General features: G+C 53.6%; 1 protein-coding gene across 1 annotated transcript in view; it reads right to left on the bottom strand.

Annotated features, from left to right (window-relative positions):
* Pgbd5 (piggyBac transposable element derived 5) overlaps positions 1-13,985 on the bottom strand; it is a 47,988-nt gene that overhangs the window by 16,370 nt on the left and 17,633 nt on the right. The window contains exons 2-3 of the mRNA XM_090318716.1: positions 12,474-12,901; positions 10,222-10,356 (exon numbers count right to left, since the gene is read on the bottom strand). Of these exons, the coding sequence (XP_090174842.1) occupies positions 10,222-10,356; positions 12,474-12,901 (563 nt within the window). The remainder of the gene's footprint in view (positions 1-10,221; positions 10,357-12,473; positions 12,902-13,985) is intronic.

Below are 13,985 nucleotides of genomic sequence, written 5' to 3' on the forward strand. Positions count from 1 at the left end.
ATCTAAGGATCCCCAAGACACACCACCACATGTGTGTTCTCATCTAAGGAGCTCCAGACACACCACCACACGTGTGTTCTCATCTAAGGAGCCCCAGACACACCACCACACGTGTGTTCTCATCTAAGGATCCCCAAGACACACAACCACATGTGTGTTCTCATCTAAGGATCCCCAAGACACACCACCACATGCGTGTTCTCATCTAAGGAGCTCCAGACACAACACCACACGTGTGTTCTCATGTAAGGATCCCCAAGACACACCACCACACGTGTGTTCTCATCTAAGGAGCCCCAAGACACACCACCACACGCGTGTTCTTATCTAAGGAGCCCCAGACATACCACCACACGTGTGTTCTCATCTAAGGATCCCCAAGACACACCACCACACGCGTGTTCTCATCTAAGGAGCTCCAGACACACCACCACACATGTGTTCTCATCTAAGGAGTCCCAGACACACCACCACACCCGTGTTCTCAACTAAGGAGCACCAGACACACCACCACACGTGTGTTCTCATCTAAGGAGCCCCAGACACACCACCACACGTGTGTTCTCATCTAAGGATCCCCAAGACACACCACCACATGTGTGTTCTCATCTAAGGATCCCCAAGACACACCACCACATGCGTGTTCTCATCTAAGGAGCTCCAGACACACCACCACACGTGTGTTCTCATCTAAGGATCCCCAAGACACACCACCACACGTGTGTTCTCATCTAAGGAACCCCAAGACACACCACCACACGCGTGTTCTTATCTAAGGAGCCCCAGACATACCACCACACGTGTGTTCTCATCTAAGGATCCCCAAGACACACCACCACACGCGTGTTCTCATCTAAGGAGCTCCAGACACACCACCACACATGTGTTCTCATCTAAGGAGTCCCAGACACACCACCACACCCGTGTTCTCATCTAAGGAGCACCAGACACACCACCACACGTGTGTTCTCATCTAAGGAGCCCCAGACACACGACCACATGTGTGTTCTCATCTAAGGAGCACCAGACACACCACCACACGTGTGTTCTCATCTAAGGAGCCCCAGACACACCACCACACGTGTGTTCTCATCTAAGGAGCTCCAGACACACCACCACACGTGTGTTCTCATCTAAGGAGCCCCAGACACACGACCACATGTGTGTTCTCATCTAAGGATCCCCAAGACACAACACCACACGTGTGTTCTCCTCTAAGGATCCCCAAGACACACCACCACACGTGTGTTCTCATCTAAGGATCCCCAAGACACACCACCACACGTGTGTTCTCATCTAAGGAGCCCCAGACACACCACCACACGTGTGTTCTCATCTAAGGAGCTCCAGACACACCACCACACGTGTGTTCTCATCTAAGGAGCCCCAGACACACCACCACACGTGTGTTCTTATCTAAGGATCCCCAAGACACACCACCACACGCGTGTTCTCATCTAAGGAGCTCCAACACACCACCACACGTGTGTTCTCATCTAAGGAGCTCCAGACACACCACCACACGTGTGTTCTCATCTAAGGATCCCCAAGACACACCACCACACGTGTGTTCTCATCTAAGGATCCCCAAGACACACCACCACACGTGTGTTCTCATCGAAGGAGCTCCAGACACACCACCACACGTGTGTTCTCATCTAAGGAGCTCCAGACACACCACCACACGTGTGTTCTCATCTAAGGAGCCCCAGACACACCACCACACGCGTGTTCTCATCTAAGGATCCCCAAGACACACCACCACACGCGTGTTCTCATCTAAGGAGCTCCAGACACACCACCACACGTGTGTTCTCATCTAAGGAGCCCCAAGACACACCACCACATGCGTGTTCTTATCTAAGGAGCCCCAAAACACACCACCACACGTGTGTTCTCATCTAAGGATCCCCAAGACACACCACCACACGTGTGTTCTCATCCAAGGAGCTCCAGACACACCACCACACGTGTGTTCTCATCTAAGGATCCCCAAGACACACCACCACACGTGTGTTATCATCTAAGGATCCCCAAGACACACCACCACACGCGTGTTCTCATCTAAGGAGCCCCAAGACACACCACCACACGCGTGTTCTCATCTAAGGATCCCCAATACACACCACCACACGTGTGTTCTCATCTAAGGAGCCCCAGACACACCACCACACGTGTGTTCTCATCTAAGTAGCTCCAGACACACCACCACACGTGTGTTCTCATCTAAGGAGCCCCAGACACACCACCACACGTGTGTTCTTATCTAAGGATCCCCAAGACACACCACCACACGCGTGTTCTCATCTAAGGAGCTCCAGACAAACCACCACACGTGTGTTCTCATCTAAGGAGCTCCAGACACACCACCACACGTGTGTTCTCATCTAAGGAGTCCCAAGACACAACACCACACGTGTGTTCTCATCTAAGGATCCCCAAGACACACCACCACACGTGTGTTCTCATCGAAGGAGCTCCAGACACACCACCACACGTGTGTTCTCATCTAAGGATCCCCAAGACACACCACCACACGTGTGTTCTCATCTAAGGATCCCCAAGACACACCACCACACGCATGTTCTCATCTAAGGAGCTCCAGACACACCACCACACATGTGTTCTCATCTAAGGATCCCCAAGACACACCACCACACGTGTGTTCTCATCTAAGGAGCCCCAGACACACCACCACACGTGTGTTCTCTTCTAAGGATCCCCAAGACACACCACCACACGCGTGTTCTCATCTAAGGAGCTCCAGACACACCACCACACATGTGTTCTCATCTAAGGATCCCCAAGACACACCACCACACGTGTGTTCTCATCTACGGAGCCCCAGACACACCACCACACGTGTGTTCTCATCTAAGGAGCCCCAGACACACCACCACACGTGTGTTCTCATCTAAGGATCCCCAAGACACACCACCACACGTGTGTTCTCATCTAAGGATCCCCAAGACACACCACCACACGTGTGTTCTCTTCTAAGGAGACCCAAGACACACCACCACATGTGTGTTCTCATCTAAGGATCCCCAAGACACACCACCACACGTGTGTTCTCATCTAAGGAGCCCCAAGACACACCACCACACGTGTGTTCTTATCTAAGGAGCTCCAGACACACCACCACATGCGTGTTCTCATCTAAGGAGCTCCAGACACACCACCACACGCGTGTTCTCATCTAAGGATCCCCAAGACACACCACCACACGTGTGTTCTCATCTAAGGATCCCCAAGACACACCACCACACGCGTGTTCTCATCTAAGGAGCTCCAGACACACGACCACACATGTGTTCTCATCTAAGGAGCCCAAGACACACCACCACACGTGTGTTCTCATCTAAGGAGCCCCAGACACACCACCACACGTGTGTTCTCATCTAAGGATCCCCAAGACACACCACCACACGTGTGTTCTCATCTAAGGATCCCCAAGACACACCACCACACGTGTGTTCTCTTCTAAGGAGCCCCAAGACACACCACCACACGGGTGTTCTCATCTAAGGATCCCCAAGACACACCACCACACGTGTGTTCTCATCTACGGAGCCCCAGACACACCACCACACGTGTGTTCTCATCTAAGGAGCCCCAGACACACCACCACACGTGTGTTCTCATCTAAGGATCCCCAAGACACACCACCACACGTGTGTTCTCATCTAAGGATCCCCAAGACACACCACCACACGTGTGTTCTCTTCTAAGGAGACCCAAGACACACCACCACATGTGTGTTCTCATCTAAGGATCCCCAAGACACACCACCACACGTGTGTTCCCATCTAAGGAGCCCCAAGACACACCACCACACGTGTGTTCTTATCTAAGGAGCTCCAGACACACCACCACATGCGTGTTCTCATCTAAGGAGCTCCAGACACACCACCACACGCGTGTTCTCATCTAAGGATCCCCAAGACACACCACCACACGTGTGTTCTCATCTAAGGATCCCCAAGACACACCACCACACGCGTGTTCTCATCTAAGGAGCTCCAGACACACGACCACACATGTGTTCTCATCTAAGGAGCCCCAGACACACCACCACACGTGTGTTCTCATCTAAGGAGCCCCAGACACACCACCACACGTGTGTTCTCATCTAAGGATCCCCAAGACACACCACCACACGTGTGTTCTCATCTAAGGATCCCCAAGACACACCACCACACGTGTGTTCTCTTCTAAGGAGCCCCAAGACACACCACCACACGTGTGTTCTCATCTAAGGATCCCCAAGACACACCACCACACGTGTGTTCTCATCTAAGGAGCCCCAAGACACACCACCACACGTGTGTTCTTATCTAAGGAGCTCCAGACACACCACCACACGTGTGTTCTCATCTAAGGAGCCCCAAGACACACCACCACACGTGTGTTCTCATCTAAGGAGCCCCAGACACACCACCACACGCGTGTTCTCATCTAAGGAGCTCCAGACACACCACCACACGTGTGTTCTCATCTAAGGAGCCCCAAGACACACCACCACACGTGTGTTCTCATCTAAGGAGCTCCAGACACACCACCACACGCGTGTTCTCATCTAAGGAGCTCCAGACACACCACCACACGTGTGTTCTCATCTAAGGAGCTCCAGACACACCACCACACGTGTGTTCTTATCTAAGGAGCTCCAGACACACCACCACACGTGTGTTCTCATCTAAGGAGCCCCAAGACACACCACCACACGTGTGTTCTCATCTAAGGAGCCCCAGACACACCACCACACGCGTGTTCTCATCTAAGGAGCTCCAGACACACCACCACACGTGTGTTCTCATCTAAGGAGCCCCAAGACACACCACCACACGTGTGTTCTCATCTAAGGAGCCCCAAGACACACCACCACACGCGTGTTCTCATCTAAGGAGCTCCAGACACACCACCACACGTGTGTTCTCATCTAAGGATCCCCAAGACACACCACCACACGTGTGTTCTCATCTAAGGATCCCCAAGACACACCACCACATGTGTGTTCTCATCTAAGGAGCTCCAGACACACCACCACACGCGTGTTCTCATCTAAGGAGCCCCAGACACACCACCACACGTGTGTTCTCATCTAAGGATCCCCAAGACACACCACCACACGTGTGTTCTCATCTAAGGAGCCCCAGACACACCAACACACGTGTGTTCTCATCTAAGGAGCTCCAGACACACCACCACACGCGTGTTCTCATCTAAGGATCCCCCAGACACACCACCACACGTGTGTTCTCATCTAAGGATCCCCAAGACACACCACCACACGTGTGTTCTCATCTAAGGATCCCCAAGACACACCACAACACGCGTGTTCTCATCTAAGGAGCTCCAGACACACCACCACACGCGTGTTCTCATCTAAGGAGCTCCAGACACACCACCACACGCGTGTTCTCATCTAAGGATCCCCAAGACACACCACCACACGTGTGTTCTCATCTAAGGATCCCCAAGACACACCACCACACGCGTGTTCTCATCTAAGGAGCTCCAGACACACGACCACACATGTGTTCTCATCTAAGGAGCCCCAGACACACCACCACACGTGTGTTCTCATCTAAGGAGCCCCAGACACACCACCACACGTGTGTTCTCATCTAAGGATTCCCAAGACACACCACCACACGCGTGTTCTCATCTAAGGAGCCCCAGACACACCACCACACGTGTGTTCTCATCTAAGGAGCCCCAGACACACCACCACATGTGTGTTCTCATCTAAGGATCCCCAAGACACACCACCACACGTGTGTTCTCTTCTAAGGATCCCCAAGACACACCACCACACGTGTGTTCTCATCTAAGGAGCTCCAGACACACCACCACACGTGTGTTCTCATCTAAGGAGCCCCAGACACACCACCACACGTGTGTTCTCATCTAAGGAGCCCCAGACACACCACCACACGCGTGTTCTCATCTAAGGAGCCCCAGACACACCACCACACGTGTGTTCTCATCTAAGGAGCCCCAGACACACCACCACATGTGTGTTCTCATCTAAGGATCCCCAAGACACACCACCACACGTGTGTTCTCTTCTAAGGATCCCCAAGACACACCACCACACGTGTGTTCTCATCTAAGGAGCTCCAGACACACCACCACACGTGTGTTCTCATCTAAGGAGCCCCAGACACACCACCACACGTGTGTTCTCATCTAAGGAGCCCCAGACACACCACCACACGCGTGTTCTCATCTAAGGAGCCCCAGACACACCACCACACGTGTGTTCTCATCTAAGGAGCTCCAGACACACCACCACACGTGTGTTCTCATCTAAGGAGCCCCAGACACACCACCACACGCGTGTTCTCATCTAAGGAGCTCCAGACACACCACCACACGTGTCTTCTCATCTAAGGAGCTCCAGACACACCACCACACGTGTGTTCTCATCTAAGGAGCCCCAGACACACCACCACACGTGTGTTCTCATCTAAGGAGTCCCAAGACACACCACCACATGTGTGTTCTCAGCTAAGGAGCTCCAGACACACCACCACACGTGTGTTTTTATCTAAGGATCCCCAAGACACACCACCACACGCGTGTTCTCATCTAAGGAGCTCCAGACACACCACCACACGTGTGTTCTCATCTAAGGAGCCCCAGACACACCACCACACGTGTGTTCTCATCTAAGGATCCCCAAGACACACCACCACACGTGTGTTCTCATCTAAGGATCCCCAAGACACACCACCACATGTGTGTTCTCATCTAAGGAGCTCCAGACACACCACCACACGTGTGTTCTCATCTAAGGAGCCCCAAGACACACCACCACACGTGTGTTCTCATCTAAGGAGCTCTAGACACACCACCACACGTGTGTTCTCATCTAAGGATCCCCAGACACACCACCACATGTGTGTTCTCATCTAAGGATCCCCAAGACACAACACCACACGTGTGTTCTCATCTAAGGATCCCCAAGACACACCACCACACGTGTGTTCTCATCTAAGGATCCCCAAGACACACCACCACACGTGTGTTCTCATCTAAGGAGCCCCAGACACACCACCACACGTGTGTTCTCATCTAAGGAGCTCCAGACACACCACCACACGTGTGTTCTCATCTAAGGAGCCCCAGACACACCACCACACGTGTGTTCTTATCTAAGGATCCCCAAGACACACCACCACACGCGTGTTCTCATCTAAGGAGCTCCAGACACACCACCACAGGTGTGTTCTCATCTAAGGAGCTCCAGACACACCACCACACGTGTGTTCTCATCTAAGGATCCCCAAGACACACCACCACACGTGTGTTCTCATCTAAGGATCCCCAAGACACACCACCACACGTGTGTTCTCATCGAAGGAGCTCCAGACACACCACCACACGTGTGTTCTCATCTAAGGAGGTCCAGACACACCACCACACGTGTGTTCTCATCTAAGGAGCCCCAGACACACCACCACACGCGTGTTCTCATCTAAGGAGCTCCAGACACACCACCACACGCGTGTTCTCATCTAAGGATCCCCAAGACACACCACCACACGTGTGTTCTCATCGAAGGAGCTCCAGACACACCACCACACGTGTGTTCTCATCTAAGGAGCCCCAGACACACCACCACACGCGTGTTCTCATCTAAGGATCCCCAAGACACACCACCACACGTGTGTTCTCATCTAAGGATCCCCAAGACACACCACCACACGCGTGTTCTCATCTAAGGAGCTCCAGACACACCACCACACGCGTGTTCTCATCTAAGCATCCCCAAGACACACCACCACACGTGTGTTCTCATCTAAGGAGCCCCAGACACACCACCACACGTGTGTTCTCATCTAAGGAGCCCCAGACACACTACCACACGCGTGTTCTCATCTAAGGATCCCCAAGTCACACCACCACACGTGTGTTCTCATCTAAGAATCCCCAAGACACACCACCACACGCGTGTTCTCATCTAAGGAGCTCCAGGCACACCACCACACGCGTGTTCTCATCTAAGGAGCTCCAGACACACCACCACACGTGTGTTCTCATCTAAGGAGCCCCAAGACACACCACCACATGTGTGTTCTCATCTAAGGACCTCCAGACACACCACCACACGTGTGTTCTCATCTAAGGAGCCCCAAGACACACCACCACACGTGTGTTCTCATCTAAGGAGCCCCAAGACACCCCACCACACGCGTGTTCTCATCTAAGGAGCTCCAGGCACACCACCACACGCGTGTTCTCATCTAAGGAGCTCCAGACACACCACCACACGTGTGTTCTCATCTAAGGAGCTCCAGACACACCACCACACGCGTGTTCTCATCTAAGGAGCTCCAGACACACCACCACACGTGTGTTCTCATCTAAGGAGCCCCAAGACACACCACCACATGCGTGTTCTTATCTAAGGAGCCCCAAGACACACCACCACACATGTGTTCTCATCTAAGGATCCCCAAGACACACCACCACATGTGTGTTCTCATCTAAGGATCCCCAAGACACACCACCACACGCGTGTTCTCATCTAAGGAGCCCCAGACACACCACCACACGTGTGTTCTCATCCAAGGAGCTCCAGACACATCACCACACGTGTGTTCTCATCTAAGGATCCCCAAGACACACCACCACACGTGTGTTCTCATCTAAGGATCCCCAAGACACACCACCACACGCGTGTTCTCATCTAAGGAGCTCCAGACACACCACCACACGCGTGTTCTCATCTAAGGAGCTCCAGACACACCACCACACGTGTGTTCTCATCTAAGGAGCTCCAGACACACCACCACACGTGTGTTCTTATCTAAGGAGCTCCAGACACACCACCACACGTGTGTTCTCATCTAAGGAGCCCCAAGACACACCACCACACGTGTGTTCTCATCTAAGGAGCCCCAGACACACCACCACACGCGTGTTCTCATCTAAGGAGCTCCAGACACACCACCACACGTGTGTTCTCATCTAAGGAGCCCCAAGACACACCACCACACGTGTGTTCTCATCTAAGGAGCCCCAAGACACACCACCACACGTGTGTTCTCATCTAAGGATCCCCAAGACACACCACCACACGCGTGTTCTCATCTAAGGAGCCCCAAGACACACCACCACACGCGTGTTCTCATCTAAGGATCCCCAAGACACACCACCACACGTGTGTTCTCATCTAAGGAGCCCCCAGACACATCACCACACGCGTGCTCTCATCTAAGGAGCCCCAGACACACCACCACACGCGTGTTCTCATCTAAGGATCCCCAAGACACACCACCACACGTGTGTTCTCATCTAAGGATCCCCAAGACACACCACCACACGTGTGTTCTCATCTAAGGAGCCCCAAGACACACCACCACACGTGTGTTCTCATCTAAGTATCCCCAAGACACACCACCACACGTGTGTTCTCATCTAAGGAGCCCCAAGACACACCACCATACGTGTGTTTTTATCTAAGGAGCTCCAGACACACCACCACACACGTGTTCTCATCTAAGGAGCCCCAAGACACACCACCACACGTGTGTTCTCATCTAAGGAGCGCCAAGACACACCACCACACGTGTGTTCTCATCTAAGGAGCCCCAGACACACCACCACACGCGTTTTCTCATCTAAGGAGCTCCAGACGCACCACCACACGTGTGTTCTCATCTATAGGAGCCTTAGGATACAACACCACACGTGTGTTTTCACCTAAGGAACCCCAATATACAACACCACATGCGTGTTCTCATGTAAGGAACCTCAAGACACACCACACACGTGTTCTCATCTAAGGAGACACACACACACACCATCCCCTGCTAATGTCCAGCACAGTGACCTGACCCCCAGCTGTCTGCTGTGGCTGTGAGGAAGGAACTGGGAGGAGACAGCAGGCAGACACCCAGTGGGGTGTGGCCTTCTGGGGTGACAGCAGGCCCACAGCCCAGGGCCTCCATGCAGCTTGGGGAGGCACCCAAGTCCCCTGCCTCTGTCTGCTGACACCTAGGTCTCCGGCTCCTGCCTGACCAGAGGGCGGCAGCAGACAGGACGCCAGCAAAGGAATGGGGCCAGGCCTGACCACGGTGGCCCCACAGCCCTGTGGAGGGGAAGCAGCCGTCCCAGCCAGAGTGTGAGTGAGTGGAGTTCGACTCACAGCAGCCTCCACCCACCTGGGGAGCCCAGTGCACCCCGCAGCCCTGGGCTCACACTAACCTGGATGATGAAGCCTGTGGCAGAACACTGCCGGACCCACAGGCTGAATTTCCGCTTTTTCCTCTTCCGTAGCTCTCGCTCGGTGCACGTGGCAATGAACACAGGGTCCTCATCAATTAGGGGTTCATGTAGCACCTGCCAGGATAGAATAAGCTGGGGTTCACGTGGCACCTGCCAGGATGGGAGAAGCTGGGGTCCCTGGGGGAACAGGGGGAGCTCAGCTGCCATCTGCCTCCAGCCAGCTCTGTGGCCTTGGCCAAGCTTCCGCACTCCTCTGCTCTCTACACAACAGAGGCACTCTCAGGGATGCCAGTGCCTAGGGTTCGGCCAGGAAGGGTGGCAGAGCCTCCACACTGACAGCAGGGTACTGGAACTCACTCTTGCTAGTACCTAGTCCCAACTCTCCTGGGCCGGCGTCTCCAGCAAGATGTGGAGGCAGCGTCCTTGGCCCGTGGCTGAACACGCCCAGCAGAGGGCGCCGATGGGCTCTCCAGGAACACTGGAGTCCTGTCTGAGTCAAAATTTACAAGGAACTTAAACCTGCAGGGAAGAAAGCAAGCGCCACGGCTTTCTCTCGACTTTCCTCCTTTGCGTGGTGCTGAAGACCGCCACACCCCACATACACGAGCACCCAGCCCCTCTCTAGGTCCTCCAGACAGCTCACGGCGCCCACCCATTTCTTCCTGAGCTGAACTTCCTCTTCCCGCTGGCCCAGGCCCTGCTGCCACTGGCTCTGTCCCCCAGGCACCATGTCCCCTCTGACAGAGGGTCCCCAAGACAATTTTGAACGTCCTCTGTCTGTGCCGCCTTCTTTACAACACAGTTCTGTGGCAAAATGGCAAAGTAAAGAGAAACAGGATAATAAAATGAGCTACAAGAAGGACTGAATGCTGTTTCTTCCAGCTAATGTTCAGGGAGGCTCCCGGCTATGTTTTAGGATGGGGATACCTCTCTTCTCGGTCCTATTTCAAGAATAATTGTGAATTTACTATGCATATCTGTACTTAAATAAAGGTTGCAGGCAATAATCTGATTTCAAGAACTCTACAGGCACTCTGTCAGGAGTCAGCACACCACAGCCTGGCCTAGCCCACTGCCTGTTTTTATAAATAAGCTGTTATTAGGACACTGCTGTGTTGAACAGCTCAAGGACTTGCTGAGGCAGCCCTGGGGCTGCAGCGGCAGAACTGACATGACCACACCAAGACCACTTGCAGGGAACGTTTGAACAAATCCACCGTCTGAGGACAGTAGTAAATCATGGCTCTCAGTCTGCAGCAGCAGGTGTGGTGAGAACTCTTTTCTACCTAGGCCCGCTTCAGACCTTGATCCTCAGCTCTCAGCCTTCTGAGTTCATTATGATGATGAGCCACCAGAACCCACGCCTGAACTGGGTTGAGTGTGGGTTACACATGCCACAACCACGTCCACATTGGATTTTTGCTGTGGAAGTCGCTGACCAGGTGGCCAACGTGGCCATACTATGCCCAGACCTGAACATCCCAAGCTTCCCTTTGAACCCAGTGAAAAAATCTACATACAGTGGAGAGTAGAGGGTCAGGAAGGCCGGCACAGAGGAGCCCCAGGCCTGCAACCCCCTGCCAGGCCTGCACCTGCACTGCTCCTCAGCCACCTGGGAAATGAATCACCATCCTCAGCGAGCGAGCACATCTCTACCGCACTCTGGAAAATGCACTCTCAGCCACAAACTTATATCAGATCAAAGCAGGGCCAGCAAGAGCCCCCGAGCCTCTGCCACCCTCCCTCTGCGGTCAGCACTAAGGCTGTGCATGAGAACCGGGAGGCACAGACCAGCAGACCCCAAGCTGCACATACCCCGTCCCATGACAAGCTCGTGTGCCAGGACATTTCTCTCACAAACCTGGCTGCGGTTTAAAGGAAACACAGTACCTTCCATTTTGCACTTGTGTGTGACAGTCACACACAGTCATGTTCACACTCTGTTGCTGTTTGTTTTTTCACATTTATTTATTCATTGGCAGTCCTAGCTTGAACTCAGGGCCTGAGCACTGTCGTTGAGCTTTCTCAAGGCTAGAGCTCTACCGCTTGATCCACTGCACTACTTCCAGCTTTTTCTATGTATGTGGTACCAAGGAATCAAAGCTGGGTCTTGGTGCTTGCGAGGCAAGCACTCTACCACTAGGAAATGCTCCCGACCCCTAACCCTCCCTATTTTGATTCTGTCCAGCCAGGGCAGGAGTGCCTGGCCAAATTCCCGCTCCAGGCCTCACCTGAGTTTGGGATGGCCTGAAGGCGGCATCAAAGCTGCTCTGGAGGGAGTCGAGGAAGGGCTGCACCTTGTAGAGCCCATGTGTGGTCTGGCTGGAGCGGAAGGCCACGACGTGGAAGTACTTGAGGATCTTCTCAAAGCGGGCCTGGCTCATGACAAGCGCCAGGCTGCGGTTGCTGTAGAAGCCGCTGCTCCAGATGCTGAGCACAGACTCACAGTGCGAGACGCTGGTGGAGATCACATAGCCCAGGAAGGCCTTCATCTCGGCCAGAGTCACCTCGACCCAGGCGCTGTCACTGCCGAAGCGCTCCTGGAACTTCCTGGCATACATGTTGGTCTGTACCACCATGCTCTTGAGTGCATTGTCTGGGACGAAGAGCTGAAAGAAGTCCACAGCACTGGCTCCAGGGGGCATCTTTCGGGTTGGACCTGAAACCCAAAGCCAAAGCACTCATTTCTGCAGCTGCCATGCCCCAGGCAGGCACAGGTGCTCCCAGCAGCCTGACCCAGCCACCCTTCCCCTCCAGCTTGCAGAAAGGGGAAGAGGGGTTCCAGGCATCATTCAGCTGTGGCATGGCCAGACGCTCCCGTTCTCCCCACCCTGGTCATCCCACCCTCTGGTCCTCCTGCGCTCCAGCCCCCGTCTACCAGATGCCCACGCTCTGCTCTCACCATCCTCTCCCACACCTTCAAAGCTTCGCTCAGGAGCAAGTAGACGCAGGCCTGACGGAGGGCCAAACCAACAAGAGAGACAGCAGATCCTGACCTCAAGAGAAGGATCTAGAGACCCAAAGGGGGCCCTGCCCATGACAGGGTGTGCAGATCCGGACCTTACGAGAAGAAGGATCTAGAAGGCTCCCTGGAGAAACTGAGAGGGGCCTCAAAGGCCACCCGCTAGCAGGCGGCCTGGGGTCTGATGAGGAGCTAGCAGTGGACATGGTCACCAGGATGGCCCTCCTCACATAGCTATGCAAAGCATGCAGAGTTCTCTCTCCCCCCTACTTGGGTAGATCACAGGGGGCCGCTCCTGGCCTACCCTCCCTCCCTCCCTCCCGAGCACCACACTGCTGGTCTTGTGGTCTTGGTGAGTGACTACCTCTATGTACTGAGGTGGCCAGAACTCACTGGGCTCTCACAGGCCTCCACACAGGCAAGGGCAGGTGCTGGCGTCTGCTCGGGCCCTCCCACAGTGGACGGCACAGCCCTGGGATGGAGGCCAGCTGGGGCCCTCTGTCACATCCACACATCGGAAAGGGCAAGTTGCCCGTGAAGACCCTAAATTATGGCCAGCACATGTTCAGGGCAAGAAGGGTGTTTTGGATGAACTAGCATTTCTGTTAGAAATGATTAGATGAGGATCAATTAGCATTTTAAATTAAAGGCTTAAAGTAATTGAATGATTTATCTCCAAATTCAACAAGTATAAAAATTACTGAACTATCCTGTGTCACCACACCAAAAAAGTTTCTTTCCTTTGAGACGCTGATAATTACATTCCATAAAAGGAAAGGCA

The sequence above is a fragment of the Megascapheus bottae genome, chromosome 26 (genome assembly GCF_031878675.1).
Source record: "Megascapheus bottae isolate mThoBot1 chromosome 26, mThoBot2.hap1, whole genome shotgun sequence".
Classification (NCBI taxonomy): Eukaryota; Metazoa; Chordata; class Mammalia; order Rodentia; family Geomyidae; genus Megascapheus; species Megascapheus bottae.